A 27,225-nucleotide genomic window follows, 5' to 3' on the forward strand; every position below is an offset into this window, starting at 1 on the left:
TTTAACAAAGTGGCACCAAATCTGTTTGTAAAGTGAGAATTGCCCCTTAGTCACAGTCTGAAATAACTCAGTCAATACTTTTTTTTTTTTCTCTTCTCATCTTCATTTTTTAACTACATTTGTTTCTCCTTTGTACAGCTGTTACTGGTTGGTTGTTACTTTTTTGGTCTGCTTTGTCATCTTTTTTTTGCCTTCTTGCTTATCCTCTCTTTCATGGGGAATAACAGCAAATGTCTCTATTTATGTCTCTCCGTACTACATTGCATAGCAACAAGAAAGCCATGTGACTAACCCCTGCAGCAACCCCTAACACCAAGACGGTGGTATCCTAGTTCTCCTCGTTTCATCCTGTCACTTACAGCATCTTTTCTCCTATTTCTTTTTTTTACATCACCTGTTTGCTTCTTTTTCGTATGCTGCCTGTCAGCATCACTCAGTCATCCTCTCAATCTCCATTTGAACGCCTCATGCCTGATAAATCTGCCCACATGGCTTGATTTGGACTCTTTCCTGAGTTTGGGATCCATTTAGATCCCAGTGGATGTTTTGGATGTTGTCAGTAAGAGCAGATGATGTTGCACTAACAGGGACCAGCATGTTGGTCCACAAAGCTTTTTAAAGGGGCGGCAGTTTATCCTGTCCGTTTCCATCCCATTTCCCACAGTTGTAAACATGCACTCACCTTTAAAGGCCCCGTGAAAATAAAAATACATGAATCCTGTGTCCTTGTGTTAACTGGCCATTTATCTCTTGTTATATGTCAAAATGTTTTTACATCAACATCCCTGTCTTTTCTCTTCCTGTAAAACGCTTTCAAATGTTTGATGACTCATCCTGCACTCAGGGGTTACAAAAGTTCATCCAATCAAATGTGACTTTGGGCGAGTAGCTAGCCACACCGCTCATATAAAACTGCACTTCACCGTTTGTGGGTTGTAGAAGCTAACAGAGCGATGTGGAGAGAGACAGGAAGAGATGTGTGTTTGGATGTCAATCAAACTTTGTTTTCATTTCCAAAACAATGTGGCTGAGGTCCAATTCATTTCTCTCCCTCGTCCTCCTCCTCATCTAACAACAGGTGAGGGAGGAGTGTGTGGAGCTAACAGTCCTCTGTAGCTCCTTATTGCGCTTAACTCTGTAAACCCCGCCCACTTTTAGCGGTCCAATCAAATGCAAAGGATTTGATTTAAACACCTCTTGAAACTGTACACTGCTCAAATATTCTGTTTCACTGGGAAATACATCACAGTACAGAAGCTAAAGATGCTCTAACTTCTGTTTCACTGGGCCTTTAAGAGGTCCTGCGGGAGAGACAGGCAGGCAGACAGAGAGGGAGAGAGAGAGATGTCACCTGACAGGAAGTGAGCCTGGATGGATCGATGGTGTAACCATCAGGAAGGTCTGGTGTCCTGTGTGCCCTGTGAGTCAGCACTTAGAGCAGAAGATGACACTACTGACTGACAGACACACACACACACACACACACACACACACACACACTCTCACACACTCACACACACACACTCACACACACACACTCACAGTTGATAATCTGCGAGGTAAAACACATTAAACATGCAAAAGCTCTCACTTGCACCTGTCACAGGCTCTCATGTGCATGCAAACGGATAATCAGTTATGGTCCAAAAGCATACATACACATGACAACATGAACACAAACACAAACACACACATAGGGGAACACCACATATACCCCACACCAGATGGTTAAATTTCCTCTCATGATGTGCTATCAGGTCTTCAGTGTCGGCCCTTCATTCTTTTAATTGATTCAGAGTAATATGGAGCCGCTCCGTTTGAACAGCTCATTGTCCGCACCGCTGTCTTCTTATCAGTGGCCGTCCGTTATAACGAATGTGCTCAGCTGTCAGGGCTGTATTATAAACCCGTTAGAGGCCTTTTTACGTTTGTGGTCAGAACTTTGCAGGAGGAGATGAGATGAGAGGGTAGGAAGCAACGCTCTTTAGGAAAAGTAATTTAGGAAATAATTACAAAGGGCGAAACAAACATAATGAAGTTAACTACGGTCTAAATTCTATCTGATCAGAGGGTGTTGTGTCCTTGGCTTGTGAATGTGTATTAAATAAAAATCTATCGCCAACCGCCACTCTTCCATTTTTTAAATTCTCATTTATAAAAAGCAAATTATAATTAAGGATGACATTGTAAAAATACTACAGTATGATACTGATGGGTTTTGTTTTCACTGAGGATGATGACATATATTCATAGATTAAGATCTGTTTTCAGTTATTATGTTTCATTGAAAAGTCTAGATTTCAGCTTAATCCATTAGCTAATCAAATCTATAATGTCTTTCAGTCAGCTTCAGTCTCTAAAACTACTAACTTTACAATTTAAAATGTAAGATAAAGTCAAGAGGTTGTGATATGTAGCACAACAAGCTAGCGAAGCTCTGTAAACAGTCCCGCACATGCTCAGTGGCGTCTGCCAAACATGGAACTACTGTCCAGAGACTGAAAACGTGATCACTGTTATAAACACTCATAATCGACATATATATTTATATATAAACATGTCGTACTGATTGAAGGTGTCGAGGTGTTAATGTCTGAACTAGTTTATAAAATAAGTTGTATCTGTATTATTAGTGTATTTTTACATGAAAATCTCGTCTGTTTTAGAATAAAAGGTCGTTTTTTGTAGTTTAGTCATTCATATTTGTAAAAACACAGAACTCTCCAAGTTATTAGCTGAGTCATCTCTGTATGTGGCAACAACTTAAAATAACCACAAAGGGGCAAAAAAAAAAAACGAGCAGTGAAACAATAAATGAAACTCTCAGGTTTGTTAAACTAATGTGTCATCAGTTACACACACTGTTAAACTTCCAGTCATAACTTTGACCTGCCGCACCTGTAGCTGTGCCCACACGCTTTCCTTGTGCAATGAGGGATAATAACATTTTGGCTGCACTCACTTTCGGTTTTACCTTCAAATAAATGAGTTAGTAATTAGTTTTGATAATCTGGCCTGTTTGTTGTAGCGTGTTCATGGATCTCAGCACGTACAATGTTATAAGTGAGGACCCAGATTGAAGTGATTCAGAATTATCCTTAAAAACAAACGTAATCTGCATTTGTGTATTTTCACTATGGGACTTTATATAGTTGTCCCATCTTAATTTACAACTGACAGACTTTATCAATACCAGAGAACCTGAATCCGAGTGTTGTTGTTTGTATAAGACTTGTTTTGCAGTAATGAGTGCAGACAGCGTGGCACAGTTTTGGGAGCAGCTTTAGGGGACCGACACAGTGCGTATGTGTTTTCCGTGAGTGTGTGCGCATTCATGGACACGTCTGTGTGAGAGACTAATGGCCCTGTGCCAGCTAACGGCCTGCGGGGGGATAATTGCTCGTCAAAGCTTCTGCATGAGTCATTACCACAGATTTAACCTTTGACCCCCCCCACAGCGGGCTGACCACAGCGTCGTAGCCAATGGCAGCCCTGGGTTTCATTACTGGAAGCAGTTTATTCTGTTTTTAAGTTTTGCTTTCAGTTCAGTTTAGTTTCAGAGGGAGTTTACTCATTTCAGTTTACAGTTTAAAAATGTTTAGTTTTAGTTTAGTTTTCATTAGTTTCAGTATTAGTTGTTTTTTTTATTATAATATGGGGAATATTTGTCAGAATAGATATTACAATACAAACACTTTGTGACATGTAGACATACTAGTCTCAATAAACATGCACCGATGCCTTTGTTTGTTCATGTGTTGTTGTAGCACTTCCTGTTTCTTTGTCTGTTTGCATCATCCACTTAACATTGTTGTGTCACTGTGCAGCCCTGTCACCTACAAAATACTAGTTTATATACGTCTTGTTTGCTTTGCTGAATATGTTTATTGTTTATTATTAACTCTTTGGTTGGATTGCTGGGTGTACAAAGTAAGTGATTAGGTAATTAAAACGCTTAGTTAGGGCGTATCATACACATTCCCAGGTCTATATTTTTATTCTGGGGCTTTGCTGGAACATCTTTGCATGATTTACAGTTCAACAAACTACTGGCTCTTTATGCAGCTTCTCAGTTCAGCCTCTGTCTGAAACAAGTAATTGTTAGCTCCTGTCTCTTTAAGACCCCATCCTGGTTGAAAGCTCCTGGAAGCTGCCCCTCGACAGATTTCCACCAGCTCTGGAGGCTACACAAACAAGTAGTAGTTAGATTTTGCTTCTTTTTCCCCATTCTTTACTCAAAATATAAACTTCACAAATACATCCATACGTGTTTGAACCCGAATCCAATCCGAAATATGTGAGTAGACAACATGAACAGCCTTTAACCCACAACCTTAGCAACAAAGGCTGCGGAGCGGACGGCTGTTTGTAGGCGTACGCGAACAATCTGATGTCATCATTAGGAGGAAGTAGGTGCGGGCAGGAGACCAGGGCTGGAGTCAGGCGGAGGCAAACTGTAGGAACACAGAAACAGAGATTAGGAACGCAGTCAAAACTGAATCGAATCAAGGTTAGGAGGCTGGAAGCACGACTGACTGCCAGAAACAGAGTCTACGATCTGGCGGTGAGTAGGAGGTTGTACCCAGTATTTAAGCAGAACTCCTGATGGATGGCAGCTGTTCGCCCGACTCCCACACACCTGTCTCCACTCCTGCAAGAGAGAGACACACACACACACACACACACTAGGAGGAGGAGGAGGAAGTGGAGGGCATGACAGGGCAGGTTGATGTTCTGGCTTTTGACTTGCAGGGAGCATCTTCACACACGTTCACCTCCAAACCCCCTTTTAGCTCTGTTTAGGTCTCCACCATCTCTTGAGAGAAATGTTTGCTGCCTCTTCAGCAGCCAAATGCTTCACAAGCTACACGCTAACTTTGTCCGAAATCACTTCCTCTTTCACTTACTTGCTAATAGACTGTGAATAGATTTATCAGTAGTGAGCAGCAAATTAAGACTTCAGACACTTAATTATCATCATTTTGTGTCATCGTTCTTTACCAATGGTAATTTTTATATTTATAAAATGCGGAGCGTTGCATGGTGGGATTGTTAGCAGAAAGTAGTGTTCATGCCACAGACGCTGCTTTTTTAGTTTCATTGTGGAATCTTTGAGGGCGTTTTATATTAGATAAATGTACACACTCAAATAAAATGGCGGAGGGTAAATATATGTAGTGGACTATATATATATATATATATATATATATATATATATATATATATATATATATGTTAATAGGGAGTGTTTTTGTCTGCCTTTTTCAGTGTTTAACCATCTTTCCCTGACCTTAGCCAAGGTCTTTGAGTTGCTTTAACATAACTGTAAATAAGTAAATCACGCTTTAGTGTCGAGAAAACGAATGAAACACTTTGACACTGAACGTTGTGAAACATTTCTTTATGTTGATATAAATCACAGAATTCATCCGACTCTGCCTTTCTTTCTAACAGTCTTAGTTTGTGTCTTTCTTTCTCTCTCTTTCATGTCACTCTTTATTATTCTGGAGGTGTTTTGTTGAGATCACCTGGATGCAAAAACCACCTGCATCCTGTAAAACAAAAAACATCGGTTTGCCGACACCTTCTGAGTGACTCACACACCGCCGACACGCTCACACTCACACTCTGTCTGTGTTTCTCACGTATTAAAAAGTTGTTTCTGCGGACACACTTGCAGCCTTGTCGTCAGCTCTGGTGGCCGTCAGCAGAGGTCCACACAACAGCGGCATGCACCATTGACCCCCATGAATCATACTCTGTCTGACTGACAGCGACACGCGCCTCACCACTACTCCTCTGTCACACGCAGATTGAGCCGGAATGATGGATTACACAATGGATTATGATGGATTATAAGACTGGCATCCACATAAAAACACACCAACACTCTTTGGCTCAGTCGTTTCCACAGACAGTGACTCTCCCCGCAGGCTGAGATCATATATTTTAGTTTCAGTGGCCTTAAATTCACTCTGATGCTCACCTTCGTTGTTTTATTTGTTAATACAAGTGGCGTGTTTGTCACTGTGTGCTCTGATGAAAACAGAAAAGAAAGAAAACAGTAGGAGATGTCACTGTTTGTTTCTTTTGAATGTGACTCTAAATGAGTTGCCATGGCAACGTTGTACGTTCCCCATCAGCAGTCCTCCTCCCTCCCTCGTCGCTCTTCATTTTTCTTTTCGGTCAATTCATTACGGATGGAGAGAATTTGTTCTTGATTAACCTAATTGGATCTGAATAGGTTTGAATATTTAAACGGAAAGTGTCTCGTTTTCAGCAAAGCTTCAGTTTTCTGCTCAAAATTCATTTATGCGCAAGTGGATGACTGAATGAATCCAAATATCACCATCTGTCAGAGAACAGAGGAGCTGCTGGATGATAAAGTGCAGGATTGTTTGGCTGTGAACTGACGACGTGTTTGTATTTGACCACAAAACTAGAGTTAGCTTTAGATTTATGATTCTGAGATGGCAACGTGCAGCATACTAACTCTTTCTATCCCACACACACACACACACACACACATACACACATACTTAACCAGATTGAGGGAGGAAGAGCCCCGGCTGCGTGGCCATAACCGTGACAGAGTGATTTAAAGTCACATTTACACACACGTAGACACACACATTTTGCCCTCCACCAGCAACACATTCCCACCTCTCTTATCTTTTTTTTTTTTTTTGCTTTTCCAGTCAAGTGAATCTACAGCTTGTTAGCCATAAGCCCTTACAGCCACCTATAGCTCCTGTCCTGTAACCTTCACTGGCTGCCATACTGTTACTGCTAATTATGAGGAATGGATTTGAGGGCATGACGGCGAACAAGAAAGAGGATAAGAGAGGTTAATATGAAGTCCTATCCAGTATGTTGCCCCAGTATTCTTCTTAGTGAAAGAAGGAAGTGAAGGGAAATGCTACAATTACATATAGCTATGAAAACAGTCTTATAAAGCCTTTTGTAGCTCCAAAAATGATAAAAGATAAAAGCTGGAAAAAGAATTGTTGCATCTGAAGATAATAAGTCTAAAAATGAGATCAATCTGAGGCGGTGGAGTCTCTTCTCTGTTTGAGGCTAGCTGCTCAAAGCTACATTAGCTGCTACATTAGCTGCTACTAGCGCTAACACACTCGAATCTCCAATCGAACTGACAGTGGTTGAGGTTGCATTATGGGTAATGTAGGCGCCAGGTGATCACAAGAAAGAAAATGGATGGAATAAAAAAAGAAAAGTAAACTATCCATTGTGAGACAGTGTTATAACCCTCTGATGCTAAATCAGAGGAGTTCTCTTTTAAAACATATCTTGCTGTTTTGTGGTCAGTTATATTTATTACAGAAAGTTTATAATTGACTGTAATTGATATGTAGTTAATCTGACGTTTGTATTTCCTGTAACAATCATAATAGATCATCGTTGATTTTGCAGTAATGTTCATACGAGGAGAAATGTGTCGCAGAACATACAGATACACACTGATGACAAATTAAAGACAATGAAGTTTTCTTGTAAACAAACAGTTATTTTTATATTCAGTGTTATTCTCTGTGTCCTTTAGAACTGACAAACAGGTTGAATCCATTTCCTTCCTCATAAAACATTTGTAAAACTAATAGTTTAAATTACCCACATGAAGTAAAAACCTGAAGAAATGAACGCGATGCTGAGTACGTCCACTTCTCAACCCACCTCTCAAACATTTGAAAATCTTCTCCACAACCATCAAAACGTCAAATGAGGGACTGTCGTTCAGAGGAATGGTGTTCGTCCCTCCAGTAGAGCTCTATGTGCCTTTCAGGTTTTTTACTGTTGTACTTTTTCACTTTCACTCTCACTGCTGTCATCACCATGGTTTCCTGCACCGAAATTTAGAAAGTCAAAGTTAGCGACTAGCTGGTGAACATAGCAGCTAATGAGAACAGATTGACCATATATGTCAGGTGACCAGAAACACGACTGCGAAAGAATGCAGATGTTGCTGGATGTGTGAATGTGCAGAACTTTGCTAACACAAACTTTCCAAGGTGATAATATGTCACTTTGTGTGAACTGCTTCTTGTTGTTACTGCAGGTTTCATGTTGGGTTTTCCTTTTTATTGATCAGCCATCTGTATATCAGTTTATCCAGTAGAAGTAAAGAGTGTAGCAACAAGGCAATGTGTTGAGTAATTGATATAATTCCCACTTTTTCATGCCTCAGAAAACTTTCTTTTTCTTCTCTCACAACTTTGAAAACCTCACGTCCACTCGAGTAAATTACAGATTGAAGCACAAATCTTAAAAGGCCGGTTGAGTAAAGTTCAGATCACCTCATCACAAAATAACAGCATACACTGGAGTACAACAGATTACAGTGTTCACACATGGATTGTCTCTCCCCCTGCTGCTTCTATTATATGTGCTCTCTTCATAGCTTTTACAGGAACACAAGTAGCAGGACTCTTAATGTGACCTTTACTGATGATAAATATGTGGCTGGCTGCTGGAATAGAGAGTAAAGAGCAGCACTCCTATTTAACCTTTTTTTTACTGTACAAATGCTTTGGGCAAGATGCCCTTTTGCAACATTCATTTAAGATAACAATTTTATAAAGCTGCCAGAGACTTCTGGCTTTATGGGAAGATTAGATTGCTTTGCCCCAGTGGGTTTTCATTCTGTTACTGTCTTTAATAGTTTAGTCGACTCTATAACCCTGTAAGAGGAAGAATGAGTTGTCTTGACTTTGCACATTTCTCTTATTCCTCACTTGGAGAGTTAATTTTGAAGAAAGAGAAAGTAGAATGAGAATAAAGCAGGATGTGGTGGGAAAATGGAAGAAAGGATAAAGAAAGAGAGGCGAGTGATGATGAAGAGACGTATTGAGGCTGAGAATAAGCAATAAGAACAAGTCATAGAAATAAGGCAGGTACAATTAAAGCCTTTTCACTATACTATGTGGTTTGCAACATTAGCCGCTCCGCCTCGAAGTGATTCACTGCTATTTGACGATTTGCTGGTGGAGCTGCTGTAGACGCGATGAATCATGAATCAAAAGCTAAGAATGCGCTCTAGAGTGAAGCCTGACGAACGTATGCTCAAGTGATTCAGCCTTTGATTGAGAAAGAGCAGAAATAGAAAATGTGGATTTGAGAGACTTCAGGTTAAGTACCGAGTGAAATGAAAGCAGATTGTAGGCAGGTTCTGGAGCCGAACTATGGCAGAAGAAGGGGGGAAAAAAGGAAATCAGTTTGAGTCTTTTTTGTTTTGTTCTTTTTTTCCCCCCTCTCCCCACCATCACCCCTCCCCCCTTCCTCCTCCTCCTCCTCCTCCTCCTCTCCTCTGTTCTCATCTTCTGAGAGCTGCAGTGAAGGATGGCGTTAAGCCACTTCCAGCCCTCTGTCCAAACCTAATGCATTTCCCTTAAATATTTCAATATGCTCCTCCTCTGTTCTGCAAGGTTGAGTACAAGCTCTCCCTCAGCTGGTGCCCACAGAGGCGTACTGCCACCGATAAAATCCTGCCAGGGGTTTGATGTCTCCAAGTGCTACAAAACAACTGCTGGAGACTCACATCAAAAAGAAGCTGAGATAAGGGAGGAAGTAGCAGGACTGTGAGACAAGGGTATAGATTGTGGATATAGGCTTTGCATGTTATTTCAGATACATCAATTAAGCAATGTGCATTGTGTGACGATGCATTTTTATTTTTGTGTGTGCTGTGCATCTCTGATTTGCTGCACTTGCCGCACAGATGTAGAGCAGCGTGCTGGCTGATGCAACGCTGAGCAAACTTGTGTTGTTTGTCAGATGTGGTTCTGCTCTGCAAAATCTGGCCTGACAGGCACTCCAGCGAAGCACACAGACACTAAAGGCCTGCGAGCAAATCCAATCCACACATGAAAATAACACCTGAAAAATCCACTTTCCACTTTACGGGCTGTTATGTAAGACAATAACCCTTGTGTATGTGTGTGTGTGTGTGTATGTGTGTGTGTGTGTGTGTGTGTGTGTGTGTGTGTGTGTGTGTGTGTGTGTGTGTGTGAAATTGTTCAGAGACACAGCCAGTGGTGGCAGCAGGAGCAGCAAGTGAAGCCTTTATGGTTCAATGATTTCAGTTCTTCGTTATGGTCTATACCTGTCTCCTGCTCGGCGCTTTTCTTCTTCTCCATCTGTCACTCGGCGCCTCCGTCGTCTCATCACCCCTGCCATTATATTTCATGGCGGCAGCCGCCGTGGGGCTGGACCTGGAGGAAATTAAAAGACTTTGTTGCTTCGCTGTGGGTGGGCTGGTGTCAATAAAGTCTCATATTATGACACAAAAAGACTATACTCCAGATAAAAAGCATAGATTCTCCTCTATAGGCTCTACATTCACTCAGACAAGTAACAGCACATGTTGACATGTTATATTTATTAACCTGGGGGGGGGGTCACTGAGTGTCATCTTTCTTAAACATAATGAAGACAAATATTGACGTGATCTTTGTTCTCATATATGTTCTAGTTGCAGAACCAGTAACCGGAAAAGCCTCATCCTGACCAGTACATCCCCCACTCTGCCACGGCCGCACTCTCCACTGCCTGGACACATAGGTCAGTATGTAAAAAGGGATAAAAACATTCATTATACAAAAAGAAGACTTGAAAAATACCTTCTGCAACATAACCACTCTAGTTTAAACATTTTTTTTGTTTTTTGCATGCTGTAATCAGAAGCTCACTGTTTTCATCAATCCCTTCTTTGACTTTCTATTTCTGGATTTTCTGAGCTTTGTTTGCCTCTAGAGGACACAGTTTACTGTAAACTGCAGTGATCAGTGTTTTCTTGCAGCAGGAAACACAACAGTTTTTGGTGCATGGGGACATAAAATCTGGATTTTTAACTGATCTGCTTCTTTACATAAAATCTGGGTGTGGCGTCCCTGAAGCTCAGTGCTTCCTCTGTTCTATAAGCTATCAAATAAAGGTGGAGAAATACCAAAATAACCTGGAAATTGATAAAAATAAAAAATGATGAGCCTTAAAGGAACCTGCTGTAGAGTTTTCTTGTAAACATTCAGTGTTTCTGTGTGTCTCCTTGAATAATTTGAAACTTTCATTGTTTACATCCATATTGCACATGCTAGCTTGAAGTCTGCTCCTTCCTTGCATTCGCCCGTGCATTGCTGCACGGACGAATGCAAGTACATCCTCATGTATGAACACAAGATGTTTGTCAAAACATACAGTAACTCTAGATCACCACAAGTGTTCAAAACTCTACAGGTTATCTTTTCATTATATATGATTATACAGAGCTGCAGATGGATCAAGGGTTAGATGCACAGTTACTGTCGGTGTCTTGGAAGTAGATGTCATAGTAAATAAACACAGTTATACACACTTATATGTGTGTAAGTGTGCATTGTGTACAAACATCCACATTTGTGTTCCTGCCCTCAAATTATTCTGCATGTTGGCTTCTAGAAATGCAATATTTCCTTCAAAGTAATCTAACATTCAGAGTATAATTACCTAAAATACAATGAAATTTGGTTTATAATCCTGATCTGATCCTGATTTAAGACTAGAGGGGATTGTGCCTAATCTGGAATGATCTGCCTGAGAAGCTCAGACAAACCAAATGATTTTCTTTTAATTCATTTCTCAAAACTCATTTTATCATGTCAGCCTACAATCTGAATATTTGTATGTGTTTAATGCATGGCATCTTATATATATGCTACTACTGCTGTTTTTGTTTTGACAGCTGCTGCTATGCAAATAAACTTTATTATTATTATATCATTATTATTATTATCCCAGCCTATAACCCACAGTGTCTGTTTTCTGTCCATATGTGTTTCATTAGGAAGCAGTCCGCTGGACAGCCCACGCAACTTCTCACCTAGTGGACCTGCCCACTTTTCCTTCGCCTCTTCCAGAAGGTTGGCATCTCTCCTTCAGTCACAGATGCAACATTACAAGAATGGTGTGAAGTAGTTCAGTGAAACTGTCGTTAGGATTATTTTTATACATACACACACAGTGAAACTCTTCAGGGAACACACCAACCCACACACACACACACACACACACACACACACACACACACACACACATGCAAACTGCATGTCCATGCCCGGTCTTTGTCCTACAGCACGCTGCTCCCACTGCGTGTCTGTGTAACTGAAGCGTGACAAAAGGCCGAGATGAATGAGTGGAGGTGCCAGGATTTAGCCCAAACGTGGATCCCTCATCACTCACTGAGAGGAAGAGTCTGGGATGGCCAGAGGAGGCCTGAGGGAAGAGAGGAATGAAAGGAGCAAAAGTGTAATTGGATAGATTGAGAGGAAGTAAAGGTGGTGGAATTGCTTCAGTAGAACATCACATTGTGTTGTTTGGAGAGATTAAAATAGAAACTCTGTTGGAGTTCTGGCCGTTGAAAGTGATAGAGAAAAACAGCTTTCATACTTTTTGAACATATGTTGTTTCCACTTTTATAATTCGGTTTTGTTTTGTTTCTTCTTCTCAGGGCTGATGGTCGTAGATGGTCTTTGGCTTCTCTTCCTTCCTCAGGATATGGCACCAACACGCCCAGTTCAACGGTAAGACTCAGTTCAGGAGCTTTAAAGGAGGGAAAAGCCAAAACTTAAATTCTATGAATCAGCATTTCAGCACATCTTCCCTTGTAAGAATGAAAGCCAGTAAACATGGGACATATTTAGCATATCGGAGCACATCAACATAGAAGCAGAGTCATTCATAGCCTCCAACATTAATAATGTCCATATTCTAAGAACCAGCATCAGAATAGTTTTATGTTTTCTCTCAGTTCTCATTTCAAAGAGGGAATTTCACACCAAAAAGACTAAATTTGGAAGATATAATGTTGGCTTCAGCTGAACTTATGAACTGTGGATTTTTTCCACATCTCATCATGTTAACAGCGACCAAAAACAGTTTCTGTGTGATATGTTCATATGTGGATGTGCTTATTGTTTAATAGAGTTGAACTAAGTGAACTTCTCCTTTAAGAGTTTACCAACATGACTCTCCAGCAGCAGCAGCAGCCGCTGCACCTTATCTCTTATCTCTAAGTGTGTCCTTGTAACATAAAACGTGTTGCTATCAAACTACACACAACAGTGAAGCAGCAGCCTCCTGAAGTCAAGTCTTGTGTGATGGTTCTTCTGTTTTCACACACGTTCCTTCATGTTTTCCTTTCCATAGTGTGACAAGGATCAAACACTGTACTTTCTTTCATTTCTAGTTTCACCAGAGAAATAGGAGAAAAGTAAGAACGCTCAAGTGTGGGATTTGCTTTTTCTTGTGTCACTTATTTAGCCGCATAAGTCATGAAATCAACACACAAAACCATGTTTTAGATTTTTCATCCACTGCTAAATAGACGAGATCAGTTTTTGTATCCTTTGCATGAATATGTATCTCACTCAAAGAATTTATGTGCATATATTTTCATGCATAAAATCAGTACGAACTATGCTGCTTGTAAATTCATGTTCTGAAGTTGCCTGTTCTACTTTTGTTTCGTTTCGCTTTGAATTGATTACACGGCACGCTAGCAGCTAAATGCCATGCATACGCAAACACACACGCCCCTGTGTATCTTTAACTTTGTGCTTGCTGCTGCGAGTCTAAGCCAGTAATCTAAAAAGCATTTAAACACATGCATCACATGTAAACCTGAACTAAAAATAACCAATCAGTTGCTAAGATATTATCGACCTGATTTATCTGCGGCTGATGACTTGGCCTTTCTGGAAAAAGTGGAGCAAAGATAATTGAAATAAAATGTAACCAATCTACATTTCTGCCTCGCAGTCACAAAGCGCTCCAGCAACTATTTCTCTATCCATCACTTTATCCCCGGAGAAGGGAGAGATTGATGATGAAGAGTTGCAACAGAGACAAATAAAAGCGAGTGTAGGTGGAAGTGAAACGTGTTTGGAAGCAAACAGAGAGACAACAACTGTGTTCACTTTGTCTGAGTGAAAGATGTTTTGAGCGTAAGAGAGTACTCGAAGAAATGAACACTGCCAAGGTCCATTTGGTAAATAGTCTATTTGAGAAATAGACCTTAATGTGTGTGATGCTCCGGTGAAGTAAAGGTGTTGACTCATAATCCTCTCGTCCTATATGATGTCTGTGAGCACAATCACTTCCTCTGCATCTCTGCTGCTCTTCACACATCATTTCTTTCATTGACTGCCTCTCACATACGCAGCAGCACATATAGACACACACACACTGTAAGCTACTCATTGATCTCTTTCTACTGGTAGATGAGGTTGCCGAGTTTCCGCGTACTCCTCTCCACCTCCATCACCCCCCCCAGTACCCCCCCCTCCATCCTGTCAGGTTTCAGTGCTCTGCTGGTTCTTACATGGGCCATTACTCGCTTGATTAGTTACAGCAGGAACCTTGCATACTGAACAGAGGAGATGAAAGGACGAGACTTGTGTGTGTGGAGGAGTTTCCTACTTGAAGAGGTAGATATGAAGCAAATTTATGCAGAAAAGCTGAAGAAATGGTGTGAAATGTAAACAGCTGAAGGTGAGGGTAAAAGGTGGAGGAAGTAGGAAGAAAACTACAAACTTCCTGAAAGGAGTGAGACGGGATAAGAGCAATGTTTCATCTGTGACGACCATCATATCCAATGTCATTTTCCTCAGTCTCCGAGCTCCCTCTGTCTCCGGGGAACTTCTTAATTGATTCTGTTGACTGGACCTGCTGCATTCACAAACATCATCATTTCATTGCTTTCTGCAGCTTGCAAGTGTCTGAGAGCTGAATGGACTTTCTAATGGATTTTTATAGCAGAAATCGTCATGTGGACAAAGCCAACGGTGGGGTCCCGTTGGGAGATGTGTTCATTAAGCCTCCCATTGATCCAGGCTGGATTTTCCCTCCTGCGCTGAAGAAAAGTCTTTTGTTTAAGACCGAATAGCACTGCCATTAACCCCCCGAGGCAGCCGACACTTAAGGCAGCAGTCGACTTTTACATGGAGTGACTCTTTGGTTCCCTGCAGTCTTTTTCCTCTGTTTTTCACATTATTCTGTTTTGCCCTCCTACACTCACTCCTTCTGGATATTTTCCTGTTTCTCCACCTCTCTTCTTTCCTTCCTTGTGTTTTTAACTTCGCTCTTTGTTTCAGTTTTTTCCACCCACTCACATCATAGTACACCTTGTGCTCTCCTCTCTCCTCTCCTCTTCTCCTCTCCTCTCCTCTCCATCCTCTCCTCTCCATCCTCTCCTCTCCTCTCCTCTCCTCTCCATCCTCTCCTCTCCTCTCCTCTCCTCTCCTCTCCTCTCCTCTTCTCTTCTCTCCTCTCCTCTCCTCTCCTCTCCATCCTCTCCATCCTCTCCTGTCCTCTCCTCTCCTCTCCTCTCCTCTCCTCTCCTCTCCTCTCCTCTCCTCTCCTCTCCTCTCCATCCTCTCCTCTCCTCTCCTCTCCTCTCCATCCTCTCCTCTCCTCTCCTCTCCTCTCCTCTCCTCTTCTCTTCTCTCCTCTCCTCTCCTCTCCATCCTCTCCTCTCCATCCTCTCCTCTCCTCTCCTCTCCTCTCCATCCTCTCCTCTCCTCTCCTCTCCTCTCCTCTCCTCTCCTCTCCTCTCCTCTCCTCTCCTCTTCTCTCCTCTCCTCTCCTCTCCATCCTCTCCTCTCCTCTCCTCTCCTCTCCTCTCCTCTCCTCTTCTCTCCTCTCCTCTCCTCTCCTCTCCTCTCCTCTCCATCCTCTCCTCTCCTTCCTCTCCTCCTCTCCTCTCCTCTCCATCCTCTCCTCTCCTCTCCTCTCCTCTCCTCTCCTCTTCTCTCCTCTCCTCTCCTCTCCTCTCCTCTCCTCTCCATCCTCTCCTCTCCTTCCTCTCCTCCTCTCCTCTCCTCTCCATCCTCTCCTCTCCTCTCCTCTCCTCTCCTCTCCTCTCCTCTTCTCTCCTCTCCTCTCCTCTCCATCCTCTCCTCTCCTCTCCTCTCCTCTCCTCTCCTCTTCTCTCCTCTCCTCTCCTCTCCATCCTCTCCTCTCCTCTCCTCTCCTCTCCTCTCCTCTCCTCTCCATCCTCTCCTCTCCTCTCCTCTCCTCTCCTCTCCTCTCCTCTCCTCTTCTCTCCTCTCCTCTCCTCTCCTCTCCTCTCCTCTCCATCCTCTCCTCTCCTTCCTCTCCTCCTCTCCTCTCCTCTCCATCCTCTCCTCTCCTCTCCTCTCCTCTCCTCTTCTCTCCTCTCCTCTCCTCTCCTCTCCTCTCCATCCTCTCCTCTCCTCTCCTCTCCTTCCTCTCCTCTTCTCTCCTCTCATCTCCTCTCCTCTTCTCGCCACATCGATTAAGGCGTTTTTGCCTTTTGTTGTTTTTGATGTCCTCTTTTCCATCACTGGATTTCTATTTTTAAACTATCAATGTTGCAGCAGATACAATAGAGGCATTGAAACAGTCCAATAAAGAGCATTTCACTTTTTTAACCTTGTCTCTTCTTCATGTCTCTCTGCAGTCATCCAGCTCGTCCCAGGAGCGTCTGCACCAGCTGCCCTTCCAGCCGACCATGGACGAGTTGCACTTCCTGTCCAAGCACTTTGGCAGTACAGAGAGCATCACGGACGATGACGGGGGCCGACGCTCGCCGCACGTCCGTCCTCGCTCTCGGAGCCTCAGGTCAGAGCACAGCAGGTCATGGGCGAAGCATAAGAAATCCCTCCACCAGGCCTCTAGCTCCCTTTGATACGTCTGTTTTATATGCATGTCATCCCTCACAACATGTCTTCAAGTAGTGAGAAGTAATCAGATATTTTGCTTTTTTTTTTCTAATACAAAACATCATTTAGACCATCAGGTAGAAATTTGGCTAGTGGCCAGAATACTGTATTATTTGATTATTTAAAAAGAAGCCAACATTACTTAAAGGCTCTTTTGCAAGTAGTTGATGTATGGAGATGGATGGATGCTGAAAATTAACCAACTTCAAGCTGTTATGAAAGCACATTAAGCAACATGAAAGGGAAATTTTAATTAATGTGCAGGAACAACTTCATTCTGTCATGAAGAGACGTGGAGGAGCTCTCAATCATTTACTGGGCACACGGGCCTTTTTGTTGCTTATCTGGTATAATTCACCTTTTATGTTATGTGTCAGTGCTGTTGAATGACTGATTCTCTGTGGCTGCTGTTTAATGAGAATAGAGATTCAGTTCTTCAGCTCTTTTCTCATTAAGGACAATATTTTGCAGTGTTATTGGTTTTCTTAATGAGGCTACTTGAAAGCAAAAAACATCTTTTCTGCTTATGTAAATCAACACATGCTGTATACTTTTTTCTCCAGGTTTCTCATATCACCATCGTATCATCATATACTATATAATAATAATAATAAAGTTTATTTATATAGCATTTATTAAAAAACAGAGATTACAACCTACGTTACAAGGACAAAATGAAAAAGAAATGGAAAAATACACACATGCAGACAAATTTACCCAAATTGAATAAAGAAAGAAGGAAAAATTACATTTTCAGAAACATTTAAAAAACTAAAAACTATCAACATATAGTATGTCAGTAAACAGTGGAAGAAATATTCAGATCCTTTAAGTAAAAGTACCACAACCACACTATGACAAAGTCCTTTAGAAGGACCGCAGGGTCAAGCGGAGGTGTGCGGGTTTATTTATGCTCTAGAACGTAACCGCTGTGAAACAACCAGAAAATAACGTTTTATTGATCTGATTCACCGTCTTTCTCGCTCGCTCTCTTCATTCACTCTCTAGCTCGCTCGACTACAGCTGCTCTCTCTCTTTTTCTCTCGTCTTTTTTTAAAATGAGTCGGGAAGCCGACAGCGAAGTCTAACTTTACTAACGTTACCAAGCAAAGAGAAATGTCCTCCCCTCGTCCTAGTAACGTCTTTAGTCTCTTGTCCCATTTCATAGGGGAATATTTCAATCGCTACCCCTTATAACTCTGTCGTTCCAGCCGCACTACCCACGTTCAGATGAATAGGACGACTGGCGTTTTCGCTGCACCGCCTGATTTGGTGTGAATGCAGCCTTAGTCTTTCTTTGTTCATAGAGAGAAATGGTCGTTTCTGAGATAATAAAAAGCAGATTTGGTGACAAACCCCACATGAGCCTTAAAGTTCAGATCTGAGTCGAAGGTGTGGCCTTTGACTCAGATCTGGTTTCTTGCTTGGTGGCTCAGGATGAGTCCAGGGGAATTTAATGTTCTGACCAGATTCTCTCTCTGAGCCTTTGAACCTATAACTAGAATTTCAGTTTTATCCTGGTTGAGCTGTAAGAAGTTTTGTGACATCCAGACATTAATATCTATCTAAAAAAAGGATCAGTTGGTCCGGTGTCATCGGCCACATAAAGCTGTGTGTCATCAGCATAACTATAGAGAGCGATGCTGTGTCTCCTGATGACATCACCAAGGGGTAACATATATCGATAAAAGATAGGTGACCCTAAAATTGATCCTTGGGGAACCCCACAGGTTATTTTAGAGGTTTTGAAGAAATGATCACCAGTTGTATGAAAAGCAGCTCTCAGATCATTTAGTACCAACACTGAAGGTTTATTGGCATCTAAATGTATCCTGATATCATCAACTACTTCTACTAAGGCTGTCTCAGTGCTATGATTAACCTGAAAACCACATTAAAACATTTCCAATTTATTGAGTTAATGTAATTGTGTAATTGTATGTACACCGGTTTCTCTAAAATGTTGCTTAAAAATGGAAGATTGGAGATTTGTCTGTAGTTACTCGGTAATGACAAATCAAGAAGCTTCACAAGTGCAGCCTTGAACGCTGTGTGGAATAAACCTCACTAATTAGAGTGATTAAAAATTGCTAGCACCTCCTCAGACACTGAATTAAAAATGTTTTTAAAAAAGGAGTCTCATTGACAGATACTCGACCTGAAGGTGGCTGTCATCACATTTAGAAGCAATAAGCTGGTTGGTCTGTAACGGGGTTAACGAGGTGATCGATGGTGTTAAAGAGCACTCTGGGGCTGCTTTTGTTAGTGTGTGTCAGTTTAGAAAAATAAAACTATCCGTCCGAATTGTTTTATTATATATATATTTTTTTTTTTCTGAAAAAAATCTGTTCATGTACATATAACTTGGTTTGGCATCATCTACGCGCTGCGATCCGACAATCCTCCTTTGTTGTAGCGATGATCAATGTGGAGCCACTGTAAGCTACTAATTAAAGAAGAAGTCTGGAAATTCTGTATTATTGCAACCAAATTCCATGAAAAGACCAAAAGCAACGATGAACTGATCCAACTGATATTGTCTGGTGAACCCAAAGCCTGAGATCTCTGTTGTCCAAAAGCTATTAAAACACATCAATGATCCACTCAGCTGTACTTGGAAACATGTTCCTTTATCACCATGAGCACTTAAGTTTATTTTAGTAAATCCCACATACATTGTCCTGCTGCTATGGATACAAACTAGCGCACCAAATCTGTATTAGTCTGCAGCTGAAAATAGAAAAACATCACTATTTGCCGAGCCATTCTAAGAAATGATGGAGCCTTTTTTAAACAATGACACTATGGATACATTTTTTTAAAAGATTTACATCTTTAGAAGAGACAAATGGGCTTCGGGCTGAGTGCCAAACACAGAGTAGGGTAGTTGTAAAGCATTGAGAGGTAGACTATTATATGGTTGGTTTTGGTCTTCTTTTTATTAGATTTGTTAACAATAAGAAAAACATAGAATAACACCTGACCAATCCTTTAACTGATATGATAAACGACTGGGTTGTTAAATCTGTTTTGTGTGTAAAATTAACTAACTAGTAACTGTAATTGTCAGATAAAATGTATTAGAGTTGTAAAAAATGAAATTTAGTGAAGTAGAATCAGAAAGTAGAATTGTAGTCCTTGACGTGAGTAAATGTTACTTTCCACTATGTTATTATGTCAGTATCAGTCCAGCCTCCGGTGCTTTGTGCCTCTCCAGAGTGCAGCAGTTTGTCTATTAGCAGGAGTCTCTGGTGTACGCTCCCTCCAACCACACCTATTATAGCCTTCCCTCTGGATGCAACATGCCCTAACTACATACAACACGTCACTACTTATTCAGTTTTCATATTAAGCTCCTCAGCAGTTGTTGGCCTAGATAATATTCTATCTTGTGGCTTCAGTGTACAGAATGCCCCTATTGTGTACCTTGTCTCATTATCACATCATTCTATGGAGCTAAACAGTCATTTGTTTCCCCTCAAGATGTCTTTTATAATATGTTTCCCCTTTGTGAATGTCCATTTCAGTATTCAGAGTATTAGATGATGTGAAATAGAAGTATTACAGATGTTTTCGGTCTTTGTTTCTGCCACATGTCGATTTTGCGTTCACTTTATTTGAGCATGTGTGTGCGTGTATGAAAGCGTACGTGTGACTCCTCATGTGTTCATGCTTCTTTCTGACGTCTATACCATGCTCCTGATGGATTAGTGTGGCACGCCATGCAAGAAACACACCGGAGCCATTAGATGAGCCAAGAGTACTGAATATCTGAGCGGCCCATTAGCATAAAATACAGACAGGACGGACATGTGTGGAAGCAGTGAATTATTCCTTCATTCAAGTGAAAAATACAGAATTGCATCTCCCTCGCTTTCTGTCTCAGCGGCTGCCTCACCTCACTCTATCCTGCCTTCTTTGATTTTCTCAGTCAGTGTTGTTTATTACACTCCTGCGCTGTGTGTTTGTCTCTCCTCAGCCCGGGGCGCTCTCCATCCTGCTATGACAATGAAATAGTGATGATGAACCATGTCTACAAGGATCGCTTCCCCAAGGTCAGCGTCACACAAAAATAACACAAGTGTAAACTGCACCTCCACATGCACATTCAAATACAAACACAAACATTATGGATACAGTCAGTGGCTTCACCCTGCTACACTGAATTACATTTTCATTTGCATGTTAAAACATTTGGTAGACTCTCTCATCCAAGTTATGTATTCAGTCTCTGTTTGCTTATATAACTTACCTAAAACAGGACTAGTATCATATGACACGTTCATCACGACATATCGTGGCATTCTTCAGCGTTTGAAGCATTTAATATCTACGACTAACCGCTTCAAACCGCCGTCGTTCATCAACCTTCAGGCTCTACCAGGATTGGCAGCGCTGCAGCTCGCTGACATTGTAATACAGCGTGTTGCCAGATCATCGTGTCAGCTATCCCCCTATCTCACTCTTTTTAGTCCTCATCAAATTAGCCCACTTGCAGAAAACACTCTGTGTAGATCTTACTGGTAACACTGGGAACACTGGAGTGAAAGAATAAAATAAATAATAAGCACCTTGATGGTTGAAAAGAATCCTTAAATCATGTGTTAAGTGGTGATTCAGTAGATTTGTAGTAGCAGCAGAGTCATATTTCAAAACAAGAGGAAAAACAAAATATTTATTTGGTCTTGAGCTGCTGAGCTCACTGGGATCATGAGGACAGTTCAGATACTTTGAAGAGAAGTGTCTGAGGTTTGTGTTGGAAATGTGCAGTTTCCTGCAGTTCTGATCTCCACTGGGAGCTCCATCTACCACCGCAGTGCAAGAACAGAGACTATTGTCGACACAGCGAGCAGTAGATCAGATAGAGTATTTCCTGCTACAATAAAAAGGTTCCACCAGAGCCTGGGAAGTACACAGGTACCAGTATAGTCTTGGCTTTGTAGGGTAGCATCAGGGATTTGAATCTGATGTAACCCGATACAGGAAGCTAATGCAGGGAGCATTGAAGGGGGTGTTTGGGCAAGTTCAGGCAGGCTGCTGCATTTTGGATCAGTTGGGAGGATCTGACTACCTGCATGACAATATCAGCTATCAGAATATTGCAGTAATCTGAGCAACGCCTGCAGCAACACTAGGGCGGTATCATAGGATACATATACAGTATGTCATGCTGATGTCCTGGAGGATGAACCTGCAGAATCGAACCACAATCACCACAACAGCTGAACAGCTACAAACAAACTAAATGAAAACCAAAGCACAACAATGGGGGAAAAAAGAGAGGAAAGACCTTAAAAATGGAGAACAAGTGCATATTTCCAAAAGCTGTACATAAGCACACCTGTCAGTAAAAAAGAAACAACACAAAAAACCGTCCAAGTCATTTTGCAGCCTACGTGACCACCGATAGGGCCGATGCCACCAGCCGCCCCGTTGCCCTTTTGCTTTCACATCACTCACATTCGTCAAACCCTGGATTCAGTAAAGTCCACAGGGATCTGGATCACACAGTCCCCAAAGATGTTTGTTGCAGCACATTATACATACTGCATGTTGCAAATATTACCTACCACCATAATGGACACTGTTAAACTTTAATAGTCCGGGATGCATCCTGATATGACGGTACCATGATGCACGTATCTCTGTAGCAGACTCGGGCATGCACATGCTGTATTAAGATGGTGGCTATTAAATGATGCAACCAACTTATTATTTTTCAAAACAACAAATAAAAGGACATATTATCATCTCATAAATACCAGGCAGGATAGATTAATGGATTTTTGTTTCTTTATACTAGATTCTGACTCGCAGCACAACAGAAACCAGAGTTTATTAGACATTTTCCACTCTTTAAAAGTTTACGTGCACATTGTATCCTTGTCTTCTTGTTTTTAGTTGATGCTGTAAATCAAGTGATTAGATGTGTAGTCAGATTCCTTTATGCACGGCTCTGTTGTATTGAGCTGTTATCTTCATACTTCTCACTTTTATTGATACTTGCCATTCTTCTCTGACCTCCAACATAAAGAAAGCTTTTAGTCAGAGGGCTGTCAGTGACGTTTTGTTTATCGCACTATTCTTGGTAAACTGTTGACACCGCAATGCATGAAAACCCCTGGATGCTGGCCATGTCTGAGATACTTGAGTCCACCTATCTGTCACAAGCACAAAATCAATCAGATCACATATCCTGCTGAAGGCCGATATAGAATCAAACTGTAACCAAGTCTCATAAAGTTGTTGCTATGCATTATATACGAAAACATGGCTGCATGACTCAATGTCTAAGAGAGCCAACTGTTAGTATGAAGGACGAAGTGTATTTCTCCGTACAGGCAGATGTACTAAAACGTCTCACACAAACACAAACACACCATCATCCTGCACTCATTCACAGTGATGCATTGTGAAGCAGCGTTGAGGAGTCATCCCACACACTGTTGTACGGTTCCCAGGTTTGTGAATGAAGGCTCAACATGGCTCAACATGGCATACCTGACGTCGGCTCCTGTGCTGTAGAAGCTTAATGTATCTTATATTGTGATAATAATGTGTTTTTCTTTAAAATATCTGCCACGTGTGCCTGCTTCATGTTCCAAAATATTATCTGACTTGCTTTTCCACGCAATGTTTTGTATGTGCACACATTTAAATGACCATGGAGGGTCTTATCCTGTCTGAAGCATTACATGTTCAGATGGTTCAGCCCAGCGTGATGAAAATTGTCTTTGGTGATCTGATTCTCATGCAATGACTAATTTAATCTCAATCAAAACCCCTTAAATACAACACACACCAGCCAGATCATGTAGCATCATATCATTTGACACCCACGGCACACGGTCGGCTGAAGAAGTAGTGGAGGTGAATGTGAAGAAGATGCAGCTGCATGTCATCTGCATATTCAGTGAGATTCAGTGAGCATCAAGATTGAAAAATAGCAAAGGCTTACATACTGTAGAGAATTAATCAGACAAATGTCATTACGCTGCCACAGTGTGTTAGTAACCCATCAGACATTCAGTCCTAAAACATCTTATAAATGAGTTAAAGTCAATATATTGAAGTCTTTCAATATGTTTCATTATCTTCTCAACACTAGTCGGACAACTTGACAATAATTCAACTGTTAACCGCCATCTTGTTCTCAATTAGGCCACAGCTCAGATGGAGGAGAGGCTGGCCGAGTTCATCCAGAACTACTCTCCAGAGTATGTCCTGCCACTGGCTGATGGGGTCCTCAGCTTCATCCACCACCAGGTAGCGGAGCTGTCCAGAGACTGCCTGACCAAATCACGTGAGGGCCTCATTACCAGCGTGTACTTCTGCGAACTGCAGGAGAACCTGGAGAAGCTGATGCATAATGTGAGTTGTGGAGGTGGACAAGAGTGTAAAGGTTCCTCGAACACTACAACGTCCAAACTGACTTTATCTGTGTGTCTGTGTCTTTCTCTAACAGGCTTATGAGCGCTCAGAGAGTTCAGAGCTCACCTTCGTCATTGAGCTGGTAAAAAAGCTCTTTATCATCATATCTCGTCCAGCCAGGCTCCTCGAGTGCTTGGTGAGTTTAACATCACTATGTGATAGTGTGGCCTTTGTTTTGTTTGACAGTTAAGCAAATCCAGGCTCCTACAATCACTCAGAGATTCTCATCACACACTGATACGGATTTACCAAATGAGCGTTTATTGAACCAAGTGACAAGACTGTCGGGGGGGCTCTTTTAAATTCTGAATGAGTATGTTCTCCTTCATCTGTGAGGAGAGACTTCTGTCCTCCCACATGGAGATGAAGGGTCGACTCCTTCACGCTGAAATGGCGTTAAAGAATTAGCAGAGCAGAAGTAGGCCAGGCGGTCCACAATGGATTCAATCTGAAGTGATGAAACACAGGTTCACAGCTGGAAGCTTTTCTGTCACTATTTAAAGGGAAGGTTAAGGCTTTTTGAATCTTTGACATTGCATTTGTTTTACTTGTTCTTTATTTAAGGGTGAAAAAAGGCCTAATATCTTTTTGTGTGTGTGTGTAGTTTGGTTGGGACAAAGAGACATAAAGGAGACTGAATGTGCTTATTCAAGGAATGTGCATTCAGCTCTGACTCACAGCTTTACAATATAGAAATGAAAAACCTCCAAATTGCAGCAAATTAGCAGCACAAATACAGACTCAATGCCAGCACTCTGTACCTATAAAAGAAGTATTATCAAGCTATTGTTATATTCCCCTATTAGGATTACAAACATGAAAAACACATATGCACAGATTTAAGATGAACATAAAGCAGCTGCCTGCTGTTGCCGTTGAAGATGCTCGATTGAAGACTTTGTTCTTCACCTTGTTTATTCAGGAGAGATGAAAGTAATAATTTGATCTTTTGAGCAGCCTTCAGAAGAACTTGAATAGTTCTTATTTTAGCACCTTATGGTCACAAAAAGTTCCAAGACTTTATAAAAGAACAGCTTCCACTGATGCCTGCTGAGACCAAGAGGAGAGATTTCAATTTCATATTTCAATTTCATTTTCTTTCTGCTGTTAATCTTGAGAACAAAACTCTCGTCTCTACAGGTAGGATTAGGGATGATTCATCATTTAGATATAAAACAGGGTACGTACATGTAGCTATCATCACTATACACTGTTATTGTTGTGTCTGTCTACCTGTCTGTGATTGAGCCGTGCCAAAGAGGAAGTCCTGTTACTATGTGACAGACGATAAAGTTTCTTGAATCTTGAATCTTGAGTATATACAGTATGTCAGACAGGATGGAAGCGATGTTAAACCCTAAAAGGAGTGAAAAAGATTTAATTAAACAATCAGTCCAAGTGGCTGCATTTAAATCCAAACCAGCGGATGTAGAAACACAGAACCAGAAACGTACAGTTGTTTCCAGTAAACCTTCAGCATTCTTAATACATGAGATGTGCTGTGGATGTATGAACGTACTGTATTATGCAGCAGAGTTCATGGTTTTGTTTAAGCTGTGTCACTCAGACGTGCTGCACATCCTGTACGCTCATCGCCTCAGGGTGTTTTTCCAACTTAACTTGAAACTGTAAAATATTCTTTCCACCTCCACTACTCTGTGTGCACATGAAATCAGCCGGGAGACAGAGCCGTGTCCTTGGCGTGTTGATACATACAGCAGCACGTAACTCACCCCAACTTACTCATTAGTAACAAGCCTCTTTATATACACAGGAGGCTCAGCCATACCTGCATATCAGCTCACTGATTGATGGCCTCACATGTTCGTCATTGGTGTGGTCCCCCCCTCCCCCCCCTCCCCCCCCTCCCCCCGGCTCATCTTTCCGTTGTCAAGGCAACCGTCAGAAGAGGTCGATAGGGTCAGGCCGGCCCTTAGGTTAGACAGGAGGAAGACACACAGAGATAAAACGTTGTCCTCGGATGTAGAGTTCATTTAGCATTCAAGTCAGTCGCCAAGTCTGATTCGGTGAAAATGTCACACAGTCCGTAGGCTGTTAGCTGCAAGAATATTATCCTGGAGGAGAGCAAGCTATCAGGGAGGCAGGTTAATGCTCCCTCTCCGTTCTCGCTCTTTTCTCTCTGGTCGAGGGGAGCAGATATGAGAGAACAGGGGAGGCAGGAAATGATCCTGGCTGCCCCAGGCTCCGCTTTCTAATCAAAATGTTATTCCACCAACAGGAATGAAACTGAATCCCACAGGATACCATGAAAGGCTGTTTCATTGGAGAAAAAGGATGTTTTTGGGAAAGCAATTTAAAGTTGGGAGGTGTATTAACACCAACTGGGTTTGTTTGACAGCCCTGTTGCAGTATTTGGTCATGAATTTGCAGCAGGTTGAAGTAAATCCTAGTTCAGTTATTATAACTTTTGCATTGTCGGTATTATGTGGTTCAGTCCATCAGTGGTCATTATTTGTTAGATATTAACTCTTTTGACACTGCTAACAAGGTTGTTAGTCAACATGGTAACACTCAACTGTAAGGCTGGAAAGAAACTAGGTTGTAATCTCTGATAAATTATCTTGAAATATCTTATCAATATATTGGCAGGAATCATGATGGTTTAGTAAGTTGATAAGTTTTGTCGTGATGCTGAGCCGGAGGTGTTTTGTTTCTGTAGATATTGAAACTCTGATCTGTTCTAGTTTCTGGAATTTCAGCCTTTTACCACTTTAGTATTGATTAGTTATGATATTTAAAACTGAAACTGAAAACTTATCATAGTTAGAGATGCATGAAGCATTTTCCTCTCCTGATTCCAAGTAATGATCCGATATCAGTGTTTCTTTTTCCAAAATTTTAAATCTGTATAAGACACTCTGTGATTTGTCGGGCTAAACGTTGAGTCGTCGACTGAGTAATTATTACTCTTAGTGGAAACATTGAAATTCATAATGACAATGTCAAAGAAACTCTATTAAATGTGGACGCCCATAAATAACATCAGAATTAGTGCAGTAAATAGATTCTGTTAAAGCTGAACAATTTGGAGGTCAATCGATTA

At 41.5% G+C, this 27,225-nt stretch overlaps 1 protein-coding gene across 4 annotated transcripts in view; it reads left to right on the forward strand.

The window, feature by feature from the left end:
- Positions 1-27,225, forward strand: part of mast1a (microtubule associated serine/threonine kinase 1a) — a 77,316-nt gene that overhangs the window by 25,208 nt on the left and 24,883 nt on the right. For all 4 annotated transcript variants that reach the window (XM_067579158.1, XM_067579168.1, XM_067579175.1 and 1 more), the window contains 7 exons: positions 10,487-10,575; positions 11,834-11,909; positions 12,497-12,569; positions 16,469-16,629; positions 20,710-20,785; positions 23,892-24,101; positions 24,196-24,297. In XM_067579158.1, the coding sequence (XP_067435259.1) occupies positions 10,487-10,575; positions 11,834-11,909; positions 12,497-12,569; positions 16,469-16,629; positions 20,710-20,785; positions 23,892-24,101; positions 24,196-24,297 (787 nt within the window). The remainder of the gene's footprint in view (positions 1-10,486; positions 10,576-11,833; positions 11,910-12,496; positions 12,570-16,468; positions 16,630-20,709; positions 20,786-23,891; positions 24,102-24,195; positions 24,298-27,225) is intronic.

Source organism: Thunnus thynnus, chromosome 3, assembly GCF_963924715.1.
Source record: "Thunnus thynnus chromosome 3, fThuThy2.1, whole genome shotgun sequence".
Lineage (NCBI taxonomy): Eukaryota > Metazoa > Chordata > Actinopteri > Scombriformes > Scombridae > Thunnus > Thunnus thynnus.